Source organism: Rhineura floridana, chromosome 6 (assembly GCF_030035675.1).
Source record: "Rhineura floridana isolate rRhiFlo1 chromosome 6, rRhiFlo1.hap2, whole genome shotgun sequence".
Taxonomy (NCBI): domain Eukaryota; kingdom Metazoa; phylum Chordata; class Lepidosauria; order Squamata; family Rhineuridae; genus Rhineura; species Rhineura floridana.
This window is the reverse complement of record NC_084485.1, coordinates 81,198,680-81,226,148: the sequence shown is the minus strand read 5'-3', so window position 1 is coordinate 81,226,148 and position 27,469 is coordinate 81,198,680. Positions and strand designations below refer to the sequence as shown.

General features: G+C 41.1%; 1 protein-coding gene across 12 annotated transcripts in view; it reads right to left on the bottom strand.

Annotated features, from left to right (window-relative positions):
* Positions 1–27,469, bottom strand: part of ST3GAL3 (ST3 beta-galactoside alpha-2,3-sialyltransferase 3) — a 362,121-nt gene that overhangs the window by 205,543 nt on the left and 129,109 nt on the right. For all 12 annotated transcript variants that reach the window (XR_009763520.1, XM_061632682.1, XM_061632687.1 and 9 more), the window contains one exon: positions 22,742–22,834. Coding sequence is in view for 11 of the 12 variants with exons in the window: in XM_061632682.1 (XP_061488666.1) it covers positions 22,742–22,834 (93 nt within the window). In the remaining variant the exon portion in view is untranslated. The remainder of the gene's footprint in view (positions 1–22,741; positions 22,835–27,469) is intronic.

The window sequence follows — 27,469 nt, the reverse complement described above, 5'->3', positions numbered from 1 at the left end:
AATTAATAATAATAATAATATATTGTAGTAGGATTGGCACTAGGAAATAATGGTTGGTTACCAAACTCAAGGCACAATTTGTGGACCATTGACCAAACTCATCTTGAATATTGAATCCACTTAACTCAGGGATTTTTTAAATTGTGAAACAGAGATATATATGCAGAACAGAAATCTAAATGACTTTACCCTTCTTGTCCCCACACTCAAAAAATAAACACCCAAATCCTTTCCACCAGTTACCAGTTGTATGTTATGTGTTCAGAGTATGTGGATTCATCTTCCCAGATACAGCCTGAACTTGCCAATTGCCCATGAATTGTCTGGCCTTCCCACTGGGTAGCACAATCTTCCACTTGTGCTTCTTCAGAAAATATAACATTCATTGAGTTTCAAACCTCCTCAGAACAACTCTCTTCTTCAGAGCATATTAATCTACTTGGATTTTCCCCAGATAAATTCAAGACACTTCTTGGGAACAGCAGGCTACAGACCCATAAAAACAAACTGTGACTCAAGCTAATTTTTGTCTTACACTGGATTCTAAGGGACAAAATGATCCTATCTGCACTTTATACTGTATACTTTCCAAAGGCATGTATGCCACATGGTGCCAAACAATATACCAATGCCATTCACTGTTTTATTCATTTGTAAGCTCCTCTGAATACCTACCATGAAAACTCTATGAATATATCCAAAAAAAGATTCACAGAGTCACCATAAGTCGTAAACGACTTGAAGGCAACAACAAATCTATTAGCAGATAATTCATCTGGTACTAATTTTTTCAGTAATCACAAACACAGAGATGACTCAAACCTCTAGACTCTTGTCTTTGCTATCTACTGCAATTTGGGTAATCTGTGCTATTTGGGATCCCCCCCTCGGGGGGGGAGTCTGTCAACTCATAAAAACAGGAACTCCTATATTTCATTTGCCCCCTGGAGATCTCTAGAAAAGAGATTTTCTAATTTCCCTAATATTCTTCCTTATACTAGAAGACTTTCATTATTTAATATTCCATCTTTGTGTAAACTAGTTATCTGCATCACAGGAGAAACTCTGATTCATAATCAGGTTAATTTCTGGAGCAGATATGAAATCATTAGGATCATAAAGTTTTGGATAGTCTATAGTAGGAAATGAATGTATATTCACTGTAAAAAGGACTGCCTGCTCCCATGTGAACCTGCCCACTTTTAAAGAAGATACTCAGAGGTTCTACATCATGCACCTCTGCCTTCAGCATTTAGGCATCGATCGCAGAAAGGGCATTTTCTGTAGTGGTGTCCTAGTTGAGGAATGCCTGCCCCACAGACACATGCTTGTCTTCTCTGTTGACCTTTAGGTGCCATGCTAAGACAAGTTCTGATAGGGTTTGAGTGTGTGGTACATTGTTTTTATTGGCACTACTGTTTTACTAATATGGAATTTTTTTAGAATTTAGAATTTTGGATTTTTAATTTATTTTAATTAATTAATCTCAATTTATTTCTATTAATTAATACTATAGATAAGTGAAAGTATAAAAACTGTTAGCCACAAAAGGCAGGATGTAAGTATTTTAAATAAATAAAGTCTCTGTAAGGAAAGTCAAATTATAGGTATTGTTATAACATTCAAGAAGGCTCTAAATCTAAAATTCATGGGAAGAATAGCTCCAAATCTGGAGGCTGTATTCAGCTAAGAGTAGATCCACTGAAATTAGTGGATGATATTCAATGTCAGTATTAATAGACATGAATAGCTTCATTAATTTCAATGGATCTACTCTGAGTAGGACTAGCATTGAATATCAATCACCCTGGGACAGAGGTCATCTAAGCGCAGATGACCTCTTCATCAGAAAAGTAGCTAAAGCTTCCAGCTATATGCAAAGCAACATTTTCTGATGTGAATGCAAATTTTTATAGTCCTTTTCATATATATAACAGCCACCTTTTCCCTCCATTCTTTTTTTGTCTGGAATTAACCTTTTATTTTTTACAGAAAAAGAAAGATCTACATTGACTCCAGAAAAATATACAGCAATCACAACAATAAAAGAAGAAATGTAACAGGATATACTGATTACAGGTAATGGAGTTTACTAAATCCTTTTACACTTATTGCTGTTGATAATCTGAGACCCTCTCTGTTCCTCCCATATATTAACAAGAAACTAAACAACTAAACTAATAAACTGACTAATTGAACCCTGCAAAGGAAGCCATGGGGTAAGTATTTAAAGAGGTATTAAAGTTGTCAAATGCTGAGAGGGACATAACATTATCAAATTCCATTCATTTCTTAACGTGTATCAGCATCAAGCAAAGACTGATACTGTAATACAGTAAAAGTGATCAAGCATTCCATAGCCATACATGTTGTGCTGGAGGGATCATATTATTAGCTTCATCATTAACAAAACAAATGAAATTATACCATTCTCCTATAAAATAGTCAGTTTTTACTTGCCCCCCTCAATACTCAATTTAGCAGTGATTTTTTCCGCCACAGCCAGTTGCCAGATTTTTTTATGCCAATAATCAGCTGTGGCCCTGATAAGGTCCCTCCGGAACCTAGCTATGGTTAATCAAGCAGCTGAACAGACACCTGACTAATTCTTTGCATTTTAAGTCTGCATTATTTCCATCAATCAGATTAAGTAATGCCAGTTGGGGGGTCATGTCCAATGGCCATTTAACTATAATCTGGGTAAAAACAAATTTCCAAATTCTGTCACCCTGGGGCATGACCACCACATGTGATAATACGTACCCTTCATTTGGCATCCTCTCCAACAAGTTGGAGAAACCATTGCTGTTATTCTAGACAGCAGAGTCGGAGTGGTGTACCACTGGTATGTTAATTTAAGTATTTGTTCTCTACCTTGTGCTGCAGGGGTATCCAAGGCTGGCCTTTCCCCTCCATTCTAAATTAAATTGACCAATGTTGAAATAAGCCAAGAATCCAAAACCTCTCTTTAGTCCACAAAACTGAGTTGGACATTTTACCTAATTTTTATCTCTTTTTCTGGAACTAACATGGACGTATGCCAAATAAGCATAGCTGTTTTATTGTGTAGATACTTTCACCACTAGGCAAAAGTCCAAACTCCAGAAACAGGCAAATTCCCCTCTGAGTGTATTTTGTGCTACTTTTATCGGTTCTGCTGATCCTGGCCCTGTCTCCAATCATGTCATCACTCCTGCAATACACTTCATGATGTACCACAACTGATATAAACTGCAGAGGCATGATCATACTTCAAGTGACTATAAACTTGCCTTTGGATGTTGGATAGAACTTGCTGCCTAAAATAATGGCTCAATAGTTAGGAAATTTAAATCTCAAGAGAGTCATGAATTCATTGAGCCCTCAAGCAAGTGTCAGCACTCTTATCTGTAATATGGGGATAAACATTATTACTGAGATAATGTATATGAAGAGCTATGAGCATTTAGTTTGTATATAGAACTTTTCTTAAGTATCATCATCATCATCATCATCAGAGGGTACACTAATAGCCCAGGCGGCAACATGTAAAGACAGTTCCTTTGGCGCTGTCCGTACCCCCCTAAGAATAGGGATAATTCCACGGCTTTAATAAAAATATTTTATGTGCATTATGTTATTTTATAGTTTATTTCTATGCTGTCTTTTAGCCAAAAAGGCCCCCAAGGCAGCTCACAAAAAAATACAAATACAAAATACAAGTAAGAAAAGAACAGTACAATTCACAAAAAAATAAGACAACAAAAAGCTTAAGATTTTAAAAAAGCAACAACTAAAAGCCAAAAGCAGTCATCTTCCTGGTAAAGGGCAGTCCCCAGAAAGATGTCAGAAAGAATCAAACAATGAAAATTGGTTGAACATGGTTGATGTACGCACTGTATTTTTTCTATGCACTGTATTCTATGCACACAAGCCATGCATATCTGACTTTAGTATTTTATTTTCAGGCAGAAATTCCTGGAATGCTGAATTTCTCAATAGTGATAGCTTCTCAAAAAGGGAAAAGAATAAATTTTATATCAATTTGGTGGATATGTTGCCTATTAGTTTTCATGCAAATTTCCGTCATGCATCCAAGTATTTTGTTTTCAAAGCCATGAGGTCTCAAAGTTTCTTTTTTGGGGGAAGGGGAGAATTGAAACCTAATGAGTCCATGTATACAGAGTATACAAACATAACATATGTCCTAAGAGAAGGATGCTGCAGGCCCAAGCCCTAGATCACAAATTACAATCAAATCACTTAGACAGTGTGAAAGGCCTAGGCAATGTTAGAATGGGAATTTTTCCCCCAGGAACTGCTCAGGTTCTTGAAATTGTTTCCATCTCTATATCCCTGCCCAAGCCTTGTCAGGTCAGAGGGTCAGATTGCCTGCATCCTGCTGAAAACACACTAGGAACTTCCACATCCAGATTTAGTGTGGACCTTGCCTACTCCTTGCTTTCAATCTACTCTATTTCTCCAAATACGAATCCCAGTTGTAGCTACATGAAACTATATTTCAGTTACATCAGCTGAAGCACTTTGATACCTGATGTTAAGCTGGCAATCAGCCAATTAATAAATAAACAGCACCCAATATACAGGCAGGTCCTCTTTCTGTTGCTTTTTGTATACTTTAACTCTTGTGATCCAGTTATTAATCTTGCATCTACCAGATTATATCCTACCATAGATATGGAAGAGACCATTTTTTAAATACTGCAGTAGTGTAACCAGTAGTGTAGTGGCAAATTCAGAGGTGCAGGGTCCCTTCATGATAGTCACACCATGCCCCCTCACAAGCACACACCCTTACATTTTTCTTTGGCAACCTTGCTTTCATATTGTCTCCGAGCCCACACTCCACAAGGAGCCAATTGGCATGAAAGGGGAGGCTGTGTTAGCTGCTGAGAAGAGTCTTCTCAGTGGCTCACTTACCTCCTTTCACTCTGATTGGCTTCAATCTGCATGAAAGGTCAAGGACTCCTTTTAGTGGCTAACATCATCCCTTTTCATGATGATTGGCTCATACATAGGAACCTGGCTGGGACCCTGCTCCCAAAAACATAAGGGGTCTATGGCTCCCCACAACTCTGGAGGACTATACCCCTAAGCATAACCATCTTACTCCTAACACAAGTTTGAAAAACAGATTGTTAAGAGGACAGATGCAAAGAAAGAGGACTTGCTTTGTGTAATACCGTGCTATTGGTTTTATGTATCAGACAATACCCACTTACATTATGTATCCCAATGAAAGTGCAAAGTGCTTCACTAAATGTAATATACCACTACCAGCACAATCCTATGCATGTTTCCTCAGAAATAAGTTCCACTGTATTCAGTAGGACTTAGTCCCAGGTAAATGTGCAGTCTTAACTTTGTCAGATTCTTGGTCTTTTCAGGAGCAGCCTGGTGTCACCAAGAATTATGGTAAAGCTAGAAACAGGAAGTAAGCTGGGTAAGATAAAAGGTTAGTAAGCAGTTGACAATATCTTAGAATAGCAGCATAGGATTTTGTGGAGATGTGAACTAGGGATCGAGTTCGCTGCCCTAGTTCCAATCTGCTTGAATATTTTTTTATCCCTATCTGCCCATTTTTTGTTCCCGCTTGCTTTGGCACTTGCCAATTCGATCCGCTGTGGAGTGTTTCTTTTTGGTTGCGAAAAGAATTGCATAATTTTTAAACATAAATTCTTATGTAAATGATCACAGTGTTCCACGTGGTATATTTTTTCCTACTTATCACACCTACACACTGTTACGAATGCATCAACTTATAGGAAATTACAAAGATGTTGTTGTTACGTGCCTCCAAGTTGACTATGACTTATAGCGACCCTATGAATCAGAGACCTCCAAGAGCATCTGTCATGAACCACCCTGTTCAGATCTTGTAAGTTCAGGTCTGTGGCTTCCTTTATGGAATCAATCCAGGTCTTGTTTGGCCTTCCTCTTTTTCTACTCCCTTCTGTTTTTCCAAGCATTATTGTCTTTTCTAATGAATCATGTCTTCTCATTATGTGTCCAAAGTATGATAACCTCAGCTTCATCATTTTAGCTTCTAGTGACAGTTCTGGTTTAATTTGTTCTGACACCCAATTATTTGTCTTTTTCGCAGTCCATGGTATCTGCAAAGCTCTCCTCCAACACCACATTTCAAATGAGTTGATTTTTTTCTTATCCGCTTTTTTCACTGTCCAACTTTCATATCCATACATAGAGATCGGAAATACCATGGTCTGAATGATCCTGACTTTAGTGTTCAGTGATACATCTTTGCATTTGAGGACCTTTTCTAGTTCTGTCATAGCTGCCCTCCCCAGTCCTAGCCTTCTTCTGATTTCTTGACTATTGTCTCCATTATGGTTAATGACTGTGCCAAGGTATTGATAATCCTTGACAAGTTCAATGTCCTCATTGTCAACTGTAAAGTTACATAAATCTTCTGTTGTCATTACTTTAGTCTTTTTGACGTTCAGCTGTAGTCCTGCTTTTGTGCTTTCCTCTTTAACTTTCATCAGCATTCGTTTCAAATCATTACTGGTTTCTGCTAGTAGTATGGTATCGTCTGCGTATCTTAAATTATTGATATTTCTCCCTCCAATTTTCACACCTCCTTCATCTTGGTCCAATCCCGCTTTCCGTATGATATGTTCTGCATATAGATTAAACAAATAGAGTGATAAAATAACCCATCTCACACCCTTTCCAATGGGGAACCAATCGGTTTCTCCATATTCTGTCCTTACAGTAGTCTCTTGTGCAGAGTATAGGTTGCGCATCAGGACAATCAGATGCTGTGGCACCCCCATTTCTTTTAAAGCATTCCATAGTATTTCATGATCTACACAGTCAAAGGCTTTGGTGTAATCTATAAAGCACAGGGTGATTTTCTTCTGAAATTCCTTGGTCCATTCCATTATCCAACGTATGTTTGTGATATGATCCCTGGTGCCTCTTCCCTTTCTAAATCCAGCTTGGACATCTGGCATTTCTCGCTCCATGTATGGTAAGAGACTTTGTTGTAGAATCTTGAGCATTACTTTGCTTGCATGGGATATTAAGGCAATAGTTCGATAATTACTGCATTCTCTGGGATCCCCTTTCTTTGAAATTGGGATGTATATGGAACGCTTCCAGTCTGTGGGCCATTGTTTAGTTTTCCATATTTCTTGACAGATTTTTGTCAAAATTTGGACAGATTCAGTCTCAGTAGCTTGTAGCAACTCTATTGGTATGCCCTCTATTCCTGGTGATTTGTTTCTTCCAAGTATTTTAAGAGCAGCTTTCATCTCGCATTCTAAAATTTCTGGTTCTTCATCATACAGTTCCTTCGTGAATGAATCTGTCATCCTATCTTCTCTTTTATAGAGTTCTTCAGTGTATTGCTTTAAGCTTCTGTTTATTTCATCTCGGTCAGTCAGTGTGTGTTCCCCTGTGGATTATTCAACATCCCTACACTTGGTTTAAATTTCCCTTTTATTTCTCTGATCTTTTGGAACAGGGCTCTTGTTCTACCCTTTTTGTTGTCCTCTTCTATTTCTATACAGTAACTATTGTAATAGTTCTCTTTGTCCCTACATACTAGTCGCTGTATTGTTGCATTTAGGGTTCTGACTGTGTTTCTATCTCCTTTTGCTTTTGCTTTCCTTCTCTCTTTAACCATTTTAAGAGTTTCTTCAGTCATCCATTGAGGTCTTTCTCTCTTTTTAACTAGAGGTATTGTCTTTTTGCATTCTTCCCTGATAATGTCCCTGACTTCAGTCCATAGTTCTTCTGTTCTCTGTCAACTAAGTTTAAAGCCGCAAACCTGTTCCTTATTTGATCTTTATATGCTTCTGGGATGTTATTTAAATTGTATTTTGGCTTTATGATTGCTTTGTTGTTCTTCTTTAGCTTTACTCTGATTTTCGATACGAGTTCATGACTTGTACCGCAGTCTGCTCCTGGTCTTGTTTTTGCAGAAAGTATGGAACTTCTCCATCTTCTACTACCAATTATATAATCAATTTGATTCCTATATTGACCATCTGGTGATGTCCACGTATACAGTCGCCTTTTTGGTTGCTCAAAAAATGTGTTGGCAAGAAACAAATCATTGGCTTCACAGAATTCAATAAGTCTTTCTCCTGATTCATTTCTGTCACCTAAGCCCCATTTCCCCACAATTCCTAGTTCTTCTCTGTTCCCTACTTTTGCATTCCAGTCCCACATGATTATCATCATATCTTGTTTTGGTGTGTGATCAATTTCTTCCTGTACTTCTGCGTAAAATCTCTCCAATTTCTCTTCTGCATTTGCCGTTGGAGCAGACTTGGATGATGGTTATGTTGATAGGTTTCCCATTTAATCTCACTGATATAACTTGCTCAGACCTTGCGTTGTAGCTCCTAATTGCTCTTGCTACATCACTTCTCACTATTAAAGCAACCCCATTTCTTCTTAATTTCTCATTTCTTGCATAAAATATTTTGTAGTTGCCTGATTGAAAATGTCCCATTCCCGTCCATTTTAGTTCGCTCACACCAAGTATTGTAATGTTGATACGTTCCATTTCTTGCTTGACAATTTCTAACTTTCCCTGGTTCATGCTTCTCACATTCCATGTTCCGATTGTGTGTGTCGTACAACTCCAGACTCTCTTTTCGCATCTGTGCGCATCAGCCTCTGGGCTTCCTTTCGGCTTTGACCCAACTGCGTCATTAGTCACAGCACTACTTGTACTTTGTTCTTCCCCAGTAGCTCGGTGAGTGCCTTCTGACCTGGGGGGTCTCATCTTCCAGCACTATCTCGTGTTGCATTTTGGATACTCTGTTCATAGGGTTTTCGTGGTAAGAGATATTCAGAGGTGGTTTACCATTGCCTTCCTCTGAGTTTGGATGCATCTTAGTCTGGTATTTCAGCTTTGACCATTCCGCCTTGGGTGCCCCTGCTAGGAGTCTAGCCTCTTGGTCTAGACTCCTGACGGCATTGCTCTTAGCTTCTTCAACACTCTCAAACCCCCTCACAATGTTAAGGTGTGCATCCTAGAGGGGGAATTACAAAGTTAATTACATAAAATTTGGGGGGAAATTCAGAAAAAAAATCCATGCCAATTGCAGCTGCACTCCGCCACAAAAAATCCATACTGATTGCTGCCACAGCCCGCCGCAAGAAATCAGTGCCAGTCCGAAAAGATAGCAGACTGTCAAATTCAGTCAGAATTTGGTACTAAATCCAATTTAGTGGATATTCCCCCCCATCCCTAGTGTGAACATCCATTTCACACATAAAACATAAAACAACATGGCATATGTTGAATGTGTCCAGCTATAATTGTATCTTTCATCTGGGGATTTGATGTGATTAGTTTGACTGAACACAGAGATTAACAACGGAAGCTATTAGCATTAAGCACTAAAAGGGAGGAAATGTGTCTTCAGTATAGGAGACGACGGCCCAGAAGTTGAGAAAATTCTATTCCAAGTCATGACTTCACCTCAAGGTAGCCATCACTGCCTTGTGTCACTGTTATTTGCAAATTTCTCAGTTATGACCACAAGTGTCAGTGGAAAGCCTAATAAAAGTCCTTAATAGTATCTGCTTTGGTATATGCTCTCCAGACTAAACAAAGGCCATGATAGGCACTTCTGAGAACATCCATATACAGTACTATAACATTTCCAGAGAAGGAGCATCTTAGAATTGCCAGAGAGCAATTGCAACCAGAACCCAGCTTTCCCAAGTATCAGATATCCTGCACCTGTTCACAGAGCTTGTCTATATTCTTTATACTAAAAAACCCCTCCTTCTTATATCCCAGTGCTGAACAAAATAATAAATTGTATACATTTGCATAGTATACATTTTTCAGTATGTGCTTAGAATCACTTAATAGGTTTTGAGTGCTGAATAAAGAAGGCAAAATTGTGAGTAATGCTCAGGAGGAGGTAAAAAAATCCAATCTCCTCTGTAAGTTCCTTTTTATTTGGCTGGACAGGGGTGCAAATGTGGCACCCACAGGCACAGGTGTTCCCATGAAGACCCATTCTGGCACCCATGGAAGGACCCATGGTATTCAAGCAAAAGGAGGAGGAAGACTTTTTTCTCCCCTTCACTGCACCCAGTTCCTCCTCATTTTGGGCCTACCTACTTCTTGCAATGTAAGCACATCCTTTTTTGCCATTAACTTCTGATTAGATGCCCTCTCTTCCATTTTGGACGTCAATCAGATAAAGGAGGGGCGGCCATTCTGTGAGAAAGAGGTGATGGTTGGAGGCCATTCAGCATTTGAGTGGGCATTCCTTTGCTAGCCTGTCCATCTACCTACTGTTGTCTGTTAGCAACAGCAGCACTGGGCTCAGCAGGCCTCTTTTGGTACGGACGGTGGAGAATGGAGCAGGGATAGAATTCTTTGTTCACCCACTCACATTGCTTTGGTGGCGACAGCAACATCACACTTCATCATGATAAAAGGTTATGGGGAATAAAACAATCTGCCACCCGTTAACCTAGAGTTGGGCTAATCAGCTTGAAAGCTGATATATTTTATTTAGTAATTAGCTGGTTATTTGGGAAGGGGGAGAGAAAATGATTCATGAACCGCTGCAAGTGTCCAGAGGCTCTCTCTAGCAATTCATGCCTTTTTAATTACACCCATATTCAGGAGTCATGCTGGTGGAGTTACAAATCAGGATTCCACAGAAGCTGGAGAGATGATGATGGCAACTGACAGTTAGATGGCTTTAAAAAAGGATTAGACAAATTCATGGAGGGTAAGGCTATCAATGGCTACTAGTCACAAAGCCCATGTTCTACCTCCACTGTCGAAGACAATATGCCTCAGAAAAAAAGTTGCTGGGAATCGAAAGTGCGGAGAGTGCTGTTGTACTTAGGTCCTGTTTGCAGGCTTCCCACCAGTATGTATTGGTCACTGTGAGGACAGGACTAGATGGGTCTTTGGCCTGATCCAGCAAGGCTGGATCCACAATCCATACAATACTTGCAGTTTCAGCTCTTCACCACAAATCTATTTCTTCCATTTTACCATCCCAATTTCCTCTGTCTTCCTCCACCTGTATTTCAACCACTCTCCAACAGCAGTCAGTCCTGTACCATCCCCATAAAATGTCCACCAGCAGAGTGGCCAATTTGCCACGGCTATGCATGTTCTTTCTAGGACCCACACATCCCTTGACCATGGCCAGGAACATCCCATAATCTTCTGTCTGTGTAGTGTGAATGAGACTGGGTCATGTTTCCCAACAAATGTCATAGCTAAGTCTGTCAAAGTGCTAAGTTGAACCTGCACTTTGAATCTGCTGATAATTCAGTGGATTCTCCCCCACCATCCAGTCCTTTTTCAATCCCCTTCTTGGAAAAACTGCTGTTTTTCTGCATTTGCATCAGTACCCTGGTTGTTGAGTATTATATATTATATGTGCATCATTCCTGTGAAGCAGAGTAGATGTGCTGAGGTGGGAACAAGGAGAGAGCCACCTAGCACAGGATTGGGAACCTAGAGATAGGAGTTCAAGCCCCAACAGGAGGAGAGGTAGAACAGCATCCCCACATACCATTTACATGCCTGACAAAAAGTAGTCATTATCAAGGCCAAAAAAGAGGAAGCTCAAACACACACTATTAGCTCCACAGAATAATTCCCTAAGCACTTAGCAACAAAAAAATATGCAGGAATCAGACACATCATGTGGCATTTGTCCTTTTCCCACCTTGCCTGCCTGCCACCTGCAGCCTCAAAAACCAATCATAGATGTCAGAAGCACAGTGGCTAGATGGGATGGTTGCTGAAAGAGAAAAAAGTCACATGTGTGGGTTTGACAACCAGTCACCCCAGCAGGGCTCTTATGGTAACAGGTATAATGCCCCTATAGGACTTGCTCTATGTTAGGAACACTTTCACTCTGAATTACTGTCCATTATGGAACATGTAAGAGTACAGGAGCTTAGCTTTTTCCAGTCTGCTTTCCAAGGGTTTTGGAAGGCCTGAATGGTGTTAGAGATGGAGACGTGCATTTCCAAATGGAGCGCTTCTGTGCCACGGCTGTGCTCACCACTGTTTACTACCTTCTATACAACATGAACCTTTTAACAGCATGGACTATTTGTATTTGAGTTAAGTGTATGTTTAATAGATTTCTTCTACCTTGGTATTAAAACAGTCTGCCAACACTGTGTAAGGACCATCCTGGCAAAACTAGATAAACAACAGCACCATGAAAAACAATATCAATTTGTTTAACCTTTATCATACCAAGGGAGAGCTTTATGCAACTGAAAAGAATCTTTATAGCATTTTAGTTGGTCAATATAAAAAGGTACTGTCTCATTTTTCCTCTTCTATGAACCAACAGAATTTTTATTACTATTTATTTATTTTTCATATCCTGCCCTTCCGCCCAGTAGGAGCCAAGGGCGGCAAACAAAAGCACAAAAAAACACTCTAAAACCATAAAAACAGACTTTAAAATATATTAAAACAAAACTAAAAACATCTTTTAAAAAAGCTTTAAATACATCTTAAAAAGCAATTCCAACACAGATGCAGACTGGGATAAGGTCTCAACTTAAAAGGCTTGTTGGAAAGGGAAGCTCTTCAGGAGGTGCAGAAAAGATAACACAGATGGTGCCTGTCTAATATTTAAGGGGAGGGAATTCCAAAGGGTAGGTGCCACTACACTAAAGGTCCACTGTTTCGAGGAAAGGACCTCCTGATAAGATGGCATCTGCAGGAGGCCCTCACCTGTAGAGCGCAGTGATCAACTGGGTACTGTATATAAGGGGTAAGACGGTCTTTTAGGTATCCTGGTCCCGAGCTACATAGGGGTTTGTACACCAAAACCAGCATTTTAACTTAGCCTGGTAGCTAATAGATAGCAAGTGCAATTCATTCAGCAGCAGGGTGACATGTTAGCGATACCCTGCCCCAGTGAGCAGTCTCCCTGCTGTATTTTGCACCAGCTGCAGCTTCCAGACCAACCTCAAAGGCAGCCCCATACATAGAGTGCATTACAGTAATTGAGCCTGGAGGTTACCAGTGCGTGCACAACAGTGATCAGGTTATCCCGGTCCAGAAACAGCCACAGCTGTCTTTCCAGCCATAGCCAGTAAAAGGCACTCCTAGCCGCTGAGGTCACCTGGGCCTCTAGTGACAAAGATGGATCCAAGAGCACCCTGAGACTACAGGCCTGTTCTTTCAGAGGGAGTATGACCTCATTCAAAGCAGGCACCTGACCAATTATCTGTACTTGGGAACCACCAACCCACAGCGACTCTGTCTTGCTAGGATTCAGAGTCAGTTTACTGGCCCTCATCCAGCCCACCACTGAGTCCAGGCAGCAGTCCAGGGCTTGCACGGCCTCTCCCGATTCTGATGTACAGAAAAATGGAGCTGGGTATCATCAGTGTACTGCTGAAGCTTTGCCCCAAATCTCCTAATGACCACTCCCAAGGGCCTCATATAGATGTTAAACAGCAAAACTATTAACTATTAACAGTAAAACTATTAATCTCCACTAATTTGTCAACCAGAAAAATATAGTATTTTATATTTCCTGGCTCTCCCACTGCCACACACATCAAATAAGAATATAGTTCACTAATTACTTGAGGGAGTATCACTGTTAATTCAATCCTCCCATCAGACCATCTTGCAGAAGGCAGAATGGCACAAGATACCAGTCCTAGAATCACAAAAAGGGGGAGGGAGGGAGCAAGGGTCATACAAAGATTACAATGCAACATAGCCACTAGAAAACTATCAAATCAGACTAGGTCATGAATGGGCACATCTTCCCTCCCTTTTAAGATTTCAAAGGCTTTGGTAAGAGGGGCAAAAGTATTAAGCTGATAATCTCATTTTAACCGAAAGAATTAATAGCTGGAGCAGATACTGCTGGCTCAGTGGAGAGCTAAATTAATCTGCAAGGAAACCTGGAGCCTTTGAATTTAACAGGGGGTTTACAGCAACAGGACTGCTGTCTTGTGGTTTAAAAGGATACTTGCTGAAGCTGAACTGGAGAAAACAGATTATGTTTTATGAAGCTGTCACAGGCACATGATGAAAAAGTGTGAAGAAAGCAACACAGAAACATTACATATACATCTCTTTGAAATGCTCCAGCTTTTAATTTAAAGGTGATACCAAATACACTTGACAGCTTCTAAAATGTAATAATTAAAATAATAACTCACCCTATAGTAGCTTCACCAAAACTACTATTACCTATATTGCCCTGCTATGACAGATATTATGCACCATTCATCTTGTCCAGCACATACGCATCTATCATTAAGAACAAATGTCACTGCTAGAATGGAGCAGCAGCCTTACAGTTCACCTAACTGAGCACCCACCGCTGAAAAACAGGAATTTTGCCTTATCTGGACATGGGGCAGACTAGGATTGTCCCTATTCTTGGCCACAGAAAGGGTATTCCTCCATTTTGGTCTTCTTCTGGAAAGATGGGCTCCCACAAACTTTGCATAAGCAATGTGCTCCAAGCATTTACCAACCTAGCAGTAACTTAGCAAACTTGTTAACATGCAATTAAGAACAGAGGAAGAAAAGTGAAGGGACAGGACAGAGGAACATCCCCAGGTGTCTAACTGTCCTAAATCAGACAATAGAGACGGACTCCAATAACAGATGAACCAGTCTGCCTTCTGCCCATCAAGAACAAGAAATTTACAAAAAAGGCAAAACTTCCAGTTTCATCTTGTGTACGACTTCCCTCAAAAATTCAACCTTCCAGAATACTCTGCAGTACACACCTTTCAGAAGTGGGACCTGTAAATGAGCATGTTATCAGTCTTATAGTGCCTCATTAAATTATGAACTGACACTGAAGTGGCTGCTCTACCGATTTCCTCACCCAGAATTCAAACCCCAACGCTGGTTGAAGTTGCTGCTACTCTGAGGGAATGGGTCATAATACCCTGGAGGGTTCCCTACCCAAGAAATGCAAGCTAATGGGATGCATTCTTTGAGTTGCCTAGATAAGACCATAGTAGGGATCTTTTTACCCTGAAAGGAATTCATGAAGAAAATAAATAGGTTCTCTCTTTGACTAACATTCTGCATCCTAAGAAGAATTTCAGAGCCTTGTATATATCTAATATGTTGCATTTCTTTTCCCAAGAGGGAAGAATTAGAACAGAAAAATAGGAAAAACACACTGAGATCTATGGAAAATGGGTGAAAGCAGGGTTGGGTTGTAGTACCAATCTTATGATGGTAGGAAATGAAACTCTACAGATAGCTATGGTCAAAAGGAAGACAGTCTTTAAGGTGAGCTCTTTCAGTGGAATGGATGCCAGAGGTGTAAAGGGAGTTACCACTAGTTCTTACAAAATGGTGTTAACATTCCAGGTGCACAGGAGAGTGAATACATCAGAACTACTCTTTTTAGGGACTGCTGGATCCCTTGCTCCTCAAATTCAATATAGATACTGATAGAGATGTATTATTTCCAGAAATGTTGAAGCCATGGGGAAAAAATCATTTTTTCCCATTTTTTCAGAAAAAAATGGAATGTTTTGGAAAAATTGAAAAAATGCAATATTAGCAGTTTTTACAGATTGAAAGTCACTTTGTTACTTCAGGAACATAAAATGTAATTATGTACAAGTTGATTTGGCATAAAATTATCGTATTTGGTATATTAAAAGTACATTTTATTCAAACAATTATTACAAATTGAATTTACTTTTTAATTTTTTTTACTTTTTTTGGTAACAAATGGATCTACAAGATCCTGAACTGTAAGGAACACCTGAACTGTAAGGAACCTCTTTTGTTTTGCCAGTTTATGAGGAGCAGGCAAAAAACAACTAAAAAAACAGAAGAAACCATCAACATTAATAACAAAGAAAATTATTTATGTCTCCACTAGTCCTCCACAGTGTCAAGCAGACATAAAGCATCCATTCCTATAAAAAGAACTGAGAAAAATGGGGGGACCAAGATTCAATGAAACATTTTATTCATCATGCTAAACTAAAGCATTCCATAATCCATTTTTTCTTCATTATTTTCAATTTTTCAGAAAAAAACAAAAACAACTTAAAAAGGGGGAAGGGAACAGTTTCCCCCCAAATTTTACCAGTTTATTTCTGGGCCTTCACATTTCTAGATACTGAATCAGAAACGTGGCATCTCAGGAGAATGATGCAGAATCTCTTGTGCAATCCTGATTGTGAAAATTCTAGAACCTCTGAAGCAGAAGCTAGTAGTAGCATATAGACCCTGTTAGATGAGCCTTGCAAGCAGAAAGCACATACTTGGAGTAACCAAAACCTTCAAGTTGTTGCTGGCCACCTTTCAGGCAGCTAACTTCTTTAGTATTTATTTATTTTATTTTATTCGATTTCTATACCGCCTGTAGCAAGCTCTCTGGGCGGTGTACAATCAATACGACATATAATTACATTTCAATTTTTAAAACAATCCTTAAAAACACAATAAACAAGCAGACAAAACACAGCCAACTTAAATAATATCAAATACAGATACAAAGATACAAGATACAAAATTTTAAGATTTAAAAGGTTAAAATGATTTAAAATGATTTAAAATGCCTGGGTAAAGAGGAAGGTTTTCACCCGGCACCGAAAAGATAATAAAGTAGGCGCCAGGCGTACCTCGTCAGGAAGGGTGTTCCATAGTTCGGGGGCTGCTACCGAGAAGGCCCTCTTTCTTGTAATCACCTTCCAGGCGTCTTTTTGAGTAGGCACCCGGAGGAGGGCCTTCGATGTTGACCGTAGTGCCTGGGTAGGTTCATATCGGGAGAGACGTTCCACCAGGTATTGTGGGCCCGTGCCGTGTAAGGCTTTATAGGTTAAAACCAGCACCTTGAATTGGGCCCGGAAACGAATAGGCAGCCAGTGCAGGCCGGCCAGAATTGGTGTCACATGTTGCGACCGCTTGGTCCCAGTTATTAATCTGGCCGCCGCATTCTGCACAAGCTGTAGTTTCCGAACCGTTTTCAAGGGCAGCCCCACGTATAGTGCATTGCAGTAGTCCAACCTTGAGGTTACCACAGCATGGACAACTGAAGCAAGATGTTCCCTGTCCAGATATGGGCGTAGCTGGGCCACCAGCCTAAGTTGGTAAAAAGCACTCCGTGCCACCGAGGCCACATGCGCCTCAAGTGACAAGGACGGGTCCAAAAGGACTCCCAAGCTACGCACCTGCTCCTTCAGGGGGAGTGTAACCTCATCCAGAACAGGTCGAACATCCAACTGGTCAGGGGATCCATTTACTAACAGCATCTCAGTCTTATCTGGATTGAGCTTCAATTTGTTCGCTCTCATCCAGTCCATTATCGCGGCCAAGCACCGGTTTAGGACCTTGACAGCCTCACCTGAAGAAGATGAAAAGGAGAAGTAGAGCTGTGTATCATCAGCATACTGATGAAAACGCACTCTAAAACTCCTGATGATCGTCCCCAGCGGCTTCATATAGATATTAAAGAGCATGGGGGACAGAACTGATCCCTGCGGAACTCCATATTGGAGTGCCCAGGGTATTGAGTAGTGCTCCCTAAGCACAACTTTCTGAAGACAATCTGTCAGATAGGAGCGGAACCACTGTCAAGCAGTGCCTCCAACTCCCAAATCCGCCAGCCTCTCCAGAAGGATACCATGGTCGATGGTATCGAAAGCCGCTGACAGATCAAGAAGAATCAACAGAGTTACACTCCCTCTGTCTTTCTCTCGACACAAATCATCATACAGGGCGACCAAGGATGTCTCCATACCAAAACCGGGCCTGAACCCCGATTGAAATGGATCCAGATAATCGGTCTCATCCAAGAGAGCCTGGAGCTGGGATGCAACCACCCTCTCCAGAACCTTGCCCAGGAATGGCACATTTGCTACCGGCCTATAGTTATTCAAATTATCTGGGTCCAGGGAAGATTTTTTCAGAAGCGGTCTCACTACCGCCGCCTTAAGGCATTGTGGGACCACTCCCTCACCTAGTGAGGCATTAATCACTTCCCTGGCCCAGCCGGCGGTGCCAGCCCTGCTAGCTTTTATTAGCCAAGAGGGGCAAGGATCTAGCACAGAAGTGGTTGCACGCACCTGTCCAAGGACCTTGTCAACGTCCTCAAGCTGTACCAATTGAAACTCATCCAACAAAATATGACCAGGCTGTGCTCCGGAGACCTCAGTTGATTCCACTGCTATAAGTTTGGAGTCTAAGTCCTGGCGAATGCAAGAGATTTTATTCTGGAAATGCTTCGCAAATTCATCACATCGAGCTTTAGAAGATTCCATCTCATCCTTAGTGCCAGAGTGTAGAAGTCCTCTGACAGTTTGAAACAGCTCCGCCGGACTAGAGATCGAGGCTTGAATAGAGGCAGTGATATGTTGTTTCTTTGCTGCACGCACCGCCCCAAAGTACGTCTTGTTATAAGCATTCACCAGTGCAAGGTTGCATTCGTCAGGAGTCCGCCTCCATCTGCACTCAAGCCGTCTCCTATATTGTTTCATCACCCTCAGCTCCAAGGTATACCATGGAGCTGACTGAGCTCTACAACGGAGAGGGCGCACAGGTGCGATCACGTCAGCTGCTCGGGTCATCTCCGCATTCCACAGATCAGCCAGGGTGTCGACGTGAGCGCCAGCCTTATCAGCCGGAAAACTCCCCAGGGCTTTTTGAAAACCATCCGGATCCAGCAGCCTCTGGGGGCGGACCATCTTAATAGGTCCCCCACCCTTGCAGAGGGGAAAGGTCGTTGTGAGTCTAAACCTCAACAAACAGTGATCTGTCCATGACAAAGGTGTAGATGTAAGATTCCCTATACACAGATCACTATCATCATGTCCCGTAATAAAAATCAGGTCCAGAGTGTGACCTGCTACATGAGTTGGGCCTGTGGTATGTTGGGACAGCCCCATGGTTGTCATGGAAACCATGAAGTCCTAAGCCACCCCGGATAGGATGGCCTCGGCATGAATGTTGACATCACCCAAGACCAATAGTCTAGGGGATCTCATCAAAACCTCCAAGACCACCTCCGTCAGCTCAGTCAGGGAGTCTGTTAGGCAGCGGGGTGGGGGGTACACTAACAGAATCCCTAGTCTGTCCCTCTGACCCAACCCAAGGTGCAAACACTCAAGGCACATTTAGTACATTTATATCCCACATTTTCTCCGTCATGGAATTCAAGGTGGCTGGGAATGATTGTTTAGATGGATATGAATAAGAAGCACCTGACACACTGGAATATCTAGACCACCTGTAATGACATGGTTTTCAGGTCTGTGAACCAAGACATCCTCGGCTAGTGATGTGCCATCAGCTCTCCAACTGTTCTTGATCTTCTGTAGCTCTTTCCTAAATATGCACATCTCTTTATCTGAAGATCTGTAAGAGCTGCCTGAGGCTTGGGTATGTGGAAAACCCCTTTGCTTGTCCAGGAGAGTAGCCAATAAAATAAAAACCAGTCCAGATGTGGAGGAGGCTATAGCTACATTACCACCCTCTGGACTTAATCCTCATCCAGGTTGCCTTGTCCTTCATATCTACTGGCCTCCATTCTCACATTTTCCATGAGGCAGACCCAACAATCCCATACCATTCCCTTATATCCAGGGATGGGGACCAGGGGTCCAAGTTGGCTCACTAGGCCATTTCCTTCAAACCATGTCCACAGGTCCATCAGGTGACATCACTGGAATACACTAATGAAACTGACCACAGCAGGACTGAACCCTCCACTCATCAGCTGGTAAGCAAATGGTTCAATCCTGCTGGGGTTTGCTTCACTGTGTATTCCCTATGGGGAATGGACTGGTAAGCAATCCTTGGCAGCCAGAGGCATCTGGATGAGCACAGAGGCCAATCCTGTTGGTTGCTGCTTCACCTGCATGTTCCCTGTAAGAAAACATGCTGGTGATGCACATGCCTGCAGCCAGCAGGATTGAACCCTCTGCTCATCAGATGATGAACGGAGGGTTCAATCCTGCTTAATGCTGCTTTGCCAGCATGTTCCCTGCAGGGAATGCATTAGAAAAGCAAACCCTTCCCCCAACCCTCACAGGTCAGCTTTGACAGTCCTGCCCATCTATAACTCACCTGCCATCTTAATGACATCAGATGATTGACAGGTAGTGGCCCCATGAAGGTGAGAGGAGATAAAGATCTGGCCCACTATAAGCACCCCTGCTTATAGAAACTAAATACCATTTCCTACTAAAAAAAAGCATATTTTCAAAGTCTATTTAGTTTATCTTAACTGAAGAATTTAGATTCTGAAGACTATGAAATTTTAGTGCAGAATCCTAGAGCCTTTTTTCGTACAATCAGACCACATTTTTCTATTTACTAAATTGTTCTCAAAATTGGACAAAAAAGTGACCACCACCTTCTGATTCTACACATCTGTACATCATTCATTGCTGATGTACAGTGAACTCATACTTTTTGCATGGATAGTCCTGAAGTCCCACTATAAAACCCAACTGCATTCATACTTTGTTGCATTAAAGTGGAGAGTCATATCCCAACACACTTGCACTGAGAAACACTACTGGAACAACTTCAAAATGAGTTATATAAGCTTGGATCCTTTTTAAATGGCAGACTAGCAGTTATCAACATGCTGCAAATGCTTTCTCTGTTCTTTCTACAAAACAATGAACTGGAAAACTGCAAGCAGACAGACCTTGCACACTGCAGCTTGTTTGTGAGCAGAAAATCTTCATTACTTGTCACATTGTGTCCTGTACACCGCAGACATATTCCACAGGACTGGAGACCCTTGTATTAAATGCTGAAAGCCAGACCCTTCTTCCCAAAGAAAGGTCAAAAGCTATTTAGCAATGGAACTCTTAGATGACCAAAGGCTTCCAGTTAAGAAAGATCCTTTCAATGAACAAGGACACAGCAATACTTAAAGTCAAAGATTAGTCAGTGCCTCCCTTTGGCTCGCAAATTCTCTTGTATGCTGTCAGATATATGCATATATTTAAGAAATACCAGCAGCATCATACTACAACATATTTTTATTTTTATCTGAGATCCAAATTTCACTATAAAGAAGTCTGATACACACACACACAAGCTACTTGATGGCAGCAAAATCAAGCGAGGAATCAAGTGATCATGTGGAGAAGGATGTACAATAATAATAAATTAAATAACTATTTTCTGCCTTTTCACGACACCTACAATTAGGTAGCTGAGGCAACTGTCAGACCCCTACTCAGGGTCTGGTTTTGTAAGAGATCTCTCACTGGCCCCAGCACAGGTCTCTCACAATCCCACTACTAGGCGCTACCACCTGACACTCTTTAACACAATACTGCCCTGAGACTGTGCCTTAGTCTCCTCCACAGATTGCTACGTAGTGACTGGGTGCACTTACAGGCCACAACCCCCCGGTATCTTTCTGCCTTTAAAGATTACAGCCCTGGGTTGCTTTGGATACCTGGTGCTGTTACACTATCCCTTCACTGCTGCCACCATTGATACTGTTCCCAGCTTTGGTATTTGATCTGGTCTGTAATATCCCAGCCAAGGATCAGGCATGTTGTTAAACCAAAACTATTTATTTATTAACACAAGGAATAAACCAGATTACTTTAAGTTCAGTCAACATGCATGTGGTTACACATAATAGTTTTCTCTTTATATATCTTAGTCCTAAAACCTGTCTCACTACCCACCTAAACACAAATCCACCTCTCCAAAACCCAGAATCAACAACAACCAACCACTCTCCAACTGTTATTCTCTCATTTGTACCTTCAACCACCCAGACGCTCTGCCAATCACAACTCAGTATTCTTCAACATTCCAACCCATGTACTCCCCCCTCTCACTCACTACATTTACCCTACAAAACTGACACTTACCATAATTACTGTACAACATTTACAGGGGCATCACAGCAGCCCCTTCACTCTGACTAATGGTAGGGTCAGCCTTGTGGGCACAACTGATTATTTATCAGTGCAATTCTAGGCACATTTATCCAGAAATAAGTCCCACCATACACTGCCTCCTACTTGGCTATCTCTGATGATCTGCCACTTGAGACAAATATTTCATGATAGGGCTGGGCCTGGTGATGGACAATCAACTTTGGATAAAACAATTCCTCAACCACAACTTCCAATCGAATAAGATGGGATATATAAGAAAAGGAAATGGGAGAGGAGAAACAATACATGACTATTCAGGCACAGTTCCACATTATTAAAAGTCACAAAGGATGGCAGTCATAATAAGAAATCAAGTAATGTGCATGCATGTAAATTTATATTCAGCAATTTACAAGTACTGATCCTATGTACTCCTGTTCTAGAGCAGTTTTAGACTATGAAAGGTGCTGATTTTACCCACAAATTAGCTAGTGACTTTTAATGACATGATACTATTTGGAGAGGCAATGTTTTAAACCTTTCAAAAATATGTTAAGTGGCATTGATTATGGCTTCATAAAATTTAGCTTGTTTTATTTTACCTACTCTATTTTCTATCTACAATGTCATAGCAAGAGGGAAGAAAGATTAACCTTTCATTCTAAAGAGTTAAACATTTATTTAGTTGTGTGCATCACACACATGCACACAGACATCCCTGATCATTTTTACATCACTAAGAACAGTGCCACATAGCTCCAAGAATCCATGAATTATGATACTATCTCAGTCATCATCAAAGCAGCATCTACCACAAACGGGGAAATATTTTGATAGAAGAACAGGACTGTAATGCACAAACCTGAGGGAACAGGTCACTTACTTTGGGAAGATGGCAGTCATGAGTGCAGATGCATATCCAGGCTTGCAGACACCCTCTGAGATGTTAGCATACTTTGATGCTAACTCTGGAGGCCTGTGAATAAAGAAAAAGAATTAAGATGGTCATATATAGTAAGTGCCAGCCGTGCCACCTTAATCCTTTTACCAATAGCATTTCCTCAAATACTTAAGAGCAGCAAAGGGGGGGGGATCTTAAATCATAATGGGATAGCATCAAACCATCCTAAGGGGCATCTGGCATCTAACATGCTCCCTGCCACTGTAGGACTGTAGGAACCAAGAAAGGAATCCCAGATGCTATTTTAAACTTTAACTTTCCAATAAGAATGAAAGTGAATATTAACAAAGAATCTCTTGTCAGACTATTTTTCTGTTACATGACAGATCTACACGTCTTGTGAAGCTGTTATCTGCAGAGCAAGTCTAACCAATTATCACAATTTTTACCAGCCAGTGTGGGAATGGAGGGAGCTGACATTTCTGTTATCACAGGCACACCATTGTTTCCTGAGTTTACTTTCCAATCACTTAGCCTCTCCCACAATCCATGGGCATGTCTTTATATTCTAATGAAAAGTATTGTGGTTGAGCACCTAATGTGTCTGTTAGCCAGAGGAGAATGAAGTATTTTTTAACAGCCACTTGGTATGTGACACAAACAAGTTGCTTTGCTTTTTTGTGCCCCATTTTGTCACCACCAACTCCATCTTACTATACTGTACTATTAAGGACCAAGCCTCACAAATTTTATGGGTAGGTATTGTTAGATACAACTCAATAACTGCCTTTATTTCCCCATTTTCAAGGTTTTATTGACTAATACAGAAAGAATATTGGCCACACAACAATTGTAACCTGTTACATATGTACCTTATGTAAAATGATTGCTTTTTCAGCAGAGCACTTTGGTTTTAAAAACAAACTGATCCTGTATTATCCATACCACCACTACATAATAAATCATGGGAAACATTTTTTAAGCTTAAAAGTAGTAAGGAAATAGAGCGATCTCACAGGATCACAGTTACTATGGCAACTGCACTTCCATTTCTATGGGCTCCATCTTCTCCTATACAAATATTGGAACCACCATCTTTAATAAAGCTTAAGGGCATCTAAGCAGTCATAGCATAATAACTTCTTTGAAAAGGCAGTGCAAAGCCAGAGTGTAGGTACAGGAAGCAGGGTTATTTAAAAAAAAGGCCACTCTTTGAAGAAGTCTCTCCAAACCTTCAAGTCTTGGCAGAATGCACAGGTTCCCATTATTCTAGACCAGCCTTTCCCAACTAGTGGGCCACCAGATGTCATTGGACCACAATTCCCATCTTTCCTGACCATTGGCAATGCTGGCTGAGGCTGATGGGAGCTGTGGTCCAACAACATCTGGTGGCCCACTAGTTGGGAAAGGCTGTTCAAGACAATACAAAATGGCATGCCTTAGGTAGTGAACTGAACTCAACATTTTTAAATATGTAAAATATTCATAAGCTTTGAGATTTGACCCTTGATACTGCCCCACCTATAAGGAGCATCGCTGTACAACAGAAATTCAGACTTTAGGAAAATTTGTTTCTCTGCCTCGTGTGAGTTGGGCACTAGCAAAAAGCCATCATTAGATACAACTCTTCATGTCACATGCATTCATTGCTTAAGGTCCATACAACTAAGAATATCCTTGTGCTTGTATCTGAGCAGCTAACATCTACAGTGAATAAAAGTCACACCACCACCCTATTATCCATTCAGAATGTCTACACTTACATAAAATATCTAGCACAATACATAAAGATATCTTTCCCCAGCTTGCCCTGAAAGCTGTTAAAAACATTAAATTCAAAATGCCAAAGTGTATTCTTTACTGATCCTAAAAAGAATAATATTCTTGGGTAAATCCTTTCTTGACTAGTGATGACCTGTTGGTGCCATACCAGGATTGTATGCGCATGTATATCATAAAACCCACAATTACCCACAAAGCCGTTGGAGTCACAGACAAACTTGTTAACCTTTTCCAAATGTGACAAAGGTTCCTGTTCCAAAGTGCCACAAGCAAAACTAGGCTTGCAATTCAACAATAGCTTTCAGCTCCATTTGCTCATCAGCACTACTCATAACCCCTTGGTCAGTCTTTTATCAAGCACTGTTTCTCAAGCACTGTTACCCTTTAACTTCATCCAAGAGTATTTATTTTTCTGGTCCTATCAACCACTACAGATCTCAATCTTTTTAAAACTGTCACAAAGACATTCACAGCCAGCTTGAATACTTATGTAACACATACAGCCAACCTGGACCACATCAGAGAAAACACCGCAGAGGAATGAAAAGACTGCTGTCCCACAGCACCCTGACAGATACTCTGTCAGTACTCAGACAGATTCTCACAAAGATCCAAAATCTGGCCATGAATTCTAAACCAGGTACGCTAATATTTTATATTAACATAAAGAAGGAAATAAAAACAAGGTACACTAGCTTCTTATGACATTAACTAAAGCAGTTTTAACACAGTATTACCACTGTCAACCATAAACAGTACAATACAGTACAATAAAACTACAATAACGAACTAAAAATAATTACAACATAGTGATTCTTAACACTTCTATACTTACTCCCTGATACTATTGACTTGTCAACTGATTATACTTCCTTTTTGAATATGAACCTTTGGTACTTTTCACCTACCTAAACCAGAAGATAGCATCTAGAAATGTTACATACCACACTGAATACTTCTGCAGTTTCATCAATCTTGCAGAGTTACCCAGGTGTTAGGACCAGGGACTCTTTCAGCTGTCCTGTTTGAGTGGGATGTTGGCTGCTTTATATGGCTTTAGAGACTCCAGAGAGTGTCTCCCCACAGCCATTTCAGCAGACTGTCCTCTACTACTCCATATTTCCTAAGGCTCACTTTCAGGACAGTCACCTTGTGAGGGCTCATCCACATCTTCGTTGTCACTTCCACAATGGAAATCTGTTCCAGGCCTGGAGGGTAATGGTTGCTCCAGCCAAGTTGGGGGATGGCATCTTGGACAACAGCTGCAAACGTTAAATCTCAGGCTATGTCCAGGATGGCCAAAACTACCCATCATTATTCCAGCTTGGGCCTATGGCCACTTTTTTGTCAGCACTGCTCCTTTCCACTGGGAAATGATAATACATAACTAGTATCAATATCAATATAGGAAGCCAACATTTCTCTCCTTTTCTTCCTACGGTGCTTTTTATTTATTTTTTTTATGCTGTTTTTCCCTCACTGCTTCCAGCAGCTTCAACTCCCATCCCACCATCCCACCTTAAAGCCTTCTGGAGCATGCTCTGCTAGGAGCAGGCTTTGGACCTCAGTATGGAGATTTGGTACCTGCTGTGTTCAGATATTTGGCTTTTGCCATATTTATTGAAGAATTCAGAAATAACACTTATTCACGCACATCTTTTCCTGGGAACAGTTTTCACTTTTTGCCAAATAGAGCTTTTCTGTCTATTTAAACATTGTTTTATTGTATTGTAATTATCCTTTTTTATTTTATAGAAAAGTGCCCAAGTGCTGGATGATATGCTGATTATTTGTTAAAGCAAACATCTGGTAGGTGCCAACACCATTTTTTGGCATGAACCCCTTGGCAAGTTCCTTCTGATGAGGAGGAGGAATGGAACCCAGGGGACAGGCCCAGGGATCAGCAAGAGGGGGCTGTAGGTGTGGATGGGTAGAGCTGTGAGTTGTCAGATGACAGCTGGAGTTCAAAGAAGCAGACTCCTGCAGAAGGGGTTAATAAGACAAGCCTTCATGCCACCTTTCCATCCCTGTCAAGTCAGCCACTGCCCACTCCTCCCTCCGCTCCTCCCTCTGAAGGAGATGAAAGCCAGCTGCAGCCAGCTTGCTCTGTGGAATAGCCCTCCCCATCCCTGTCAAGCTGGCCACCAGCTGCCCCATCTTCTGAAGGGGATGAGAACCGGCTCCAGTTTGAGCACTTGGAAGAGGAAGGGCCAGAGGGGAAGTTGGCAGGCACCAACCCCTTCCATTGCCAAGGACGCGGTGCAAGATGCACGGGAAAGACAATTCCCATGCAAATAAGATGCCTGCCCACATTCTATTTAAGAGGGTCTTGGCGGTGTGACTAACTATTGTGACGTCTGAGCTTGCGTAGTCATGCATGCTGTTGGTTTTGTGAACCACCTGTGTAACCTGTACTTTAGTCTATGTCTTGAAGTCCTTTTAAGTGGTGCAATAAAGCTTTCGAGAAAAAGACTTCCAGAGCCTCCAAGTCTGAATCTGAGAGTGATGGGCAGGACATTTTTAATAAGAATAAAAAGAGTACTTTTACATTTCAATTTCAGTTTACAAACTGCCAGTGTTCCTATGTTGACAGCTGCAAAATTGGCTCCAGCTATACCATGTTTCCTACAGCACAAAGAATGCTAGTCCCTCACCCCACCCCAACAAACCTACCACTATTATGCACCATCCACAAGTCAAGGAAATCACAGCAAATTTAACTCCCACTGCAACGCCATTTCATAGTTCTAGAACTGCCTCTGATTCGAGTGAGTTTCAACACATCCTATTAATTATAAGTCACTGGACTGGTAAAAAATATTTAGACTTGGGTGCAACTATTTGGTGCTCTATACTTGTGACGCTAAGTTAATATCATGAGCTGATTCAAATCAGGAGGCTCAGGCAGGTCACTCAGGTGCTGGTATT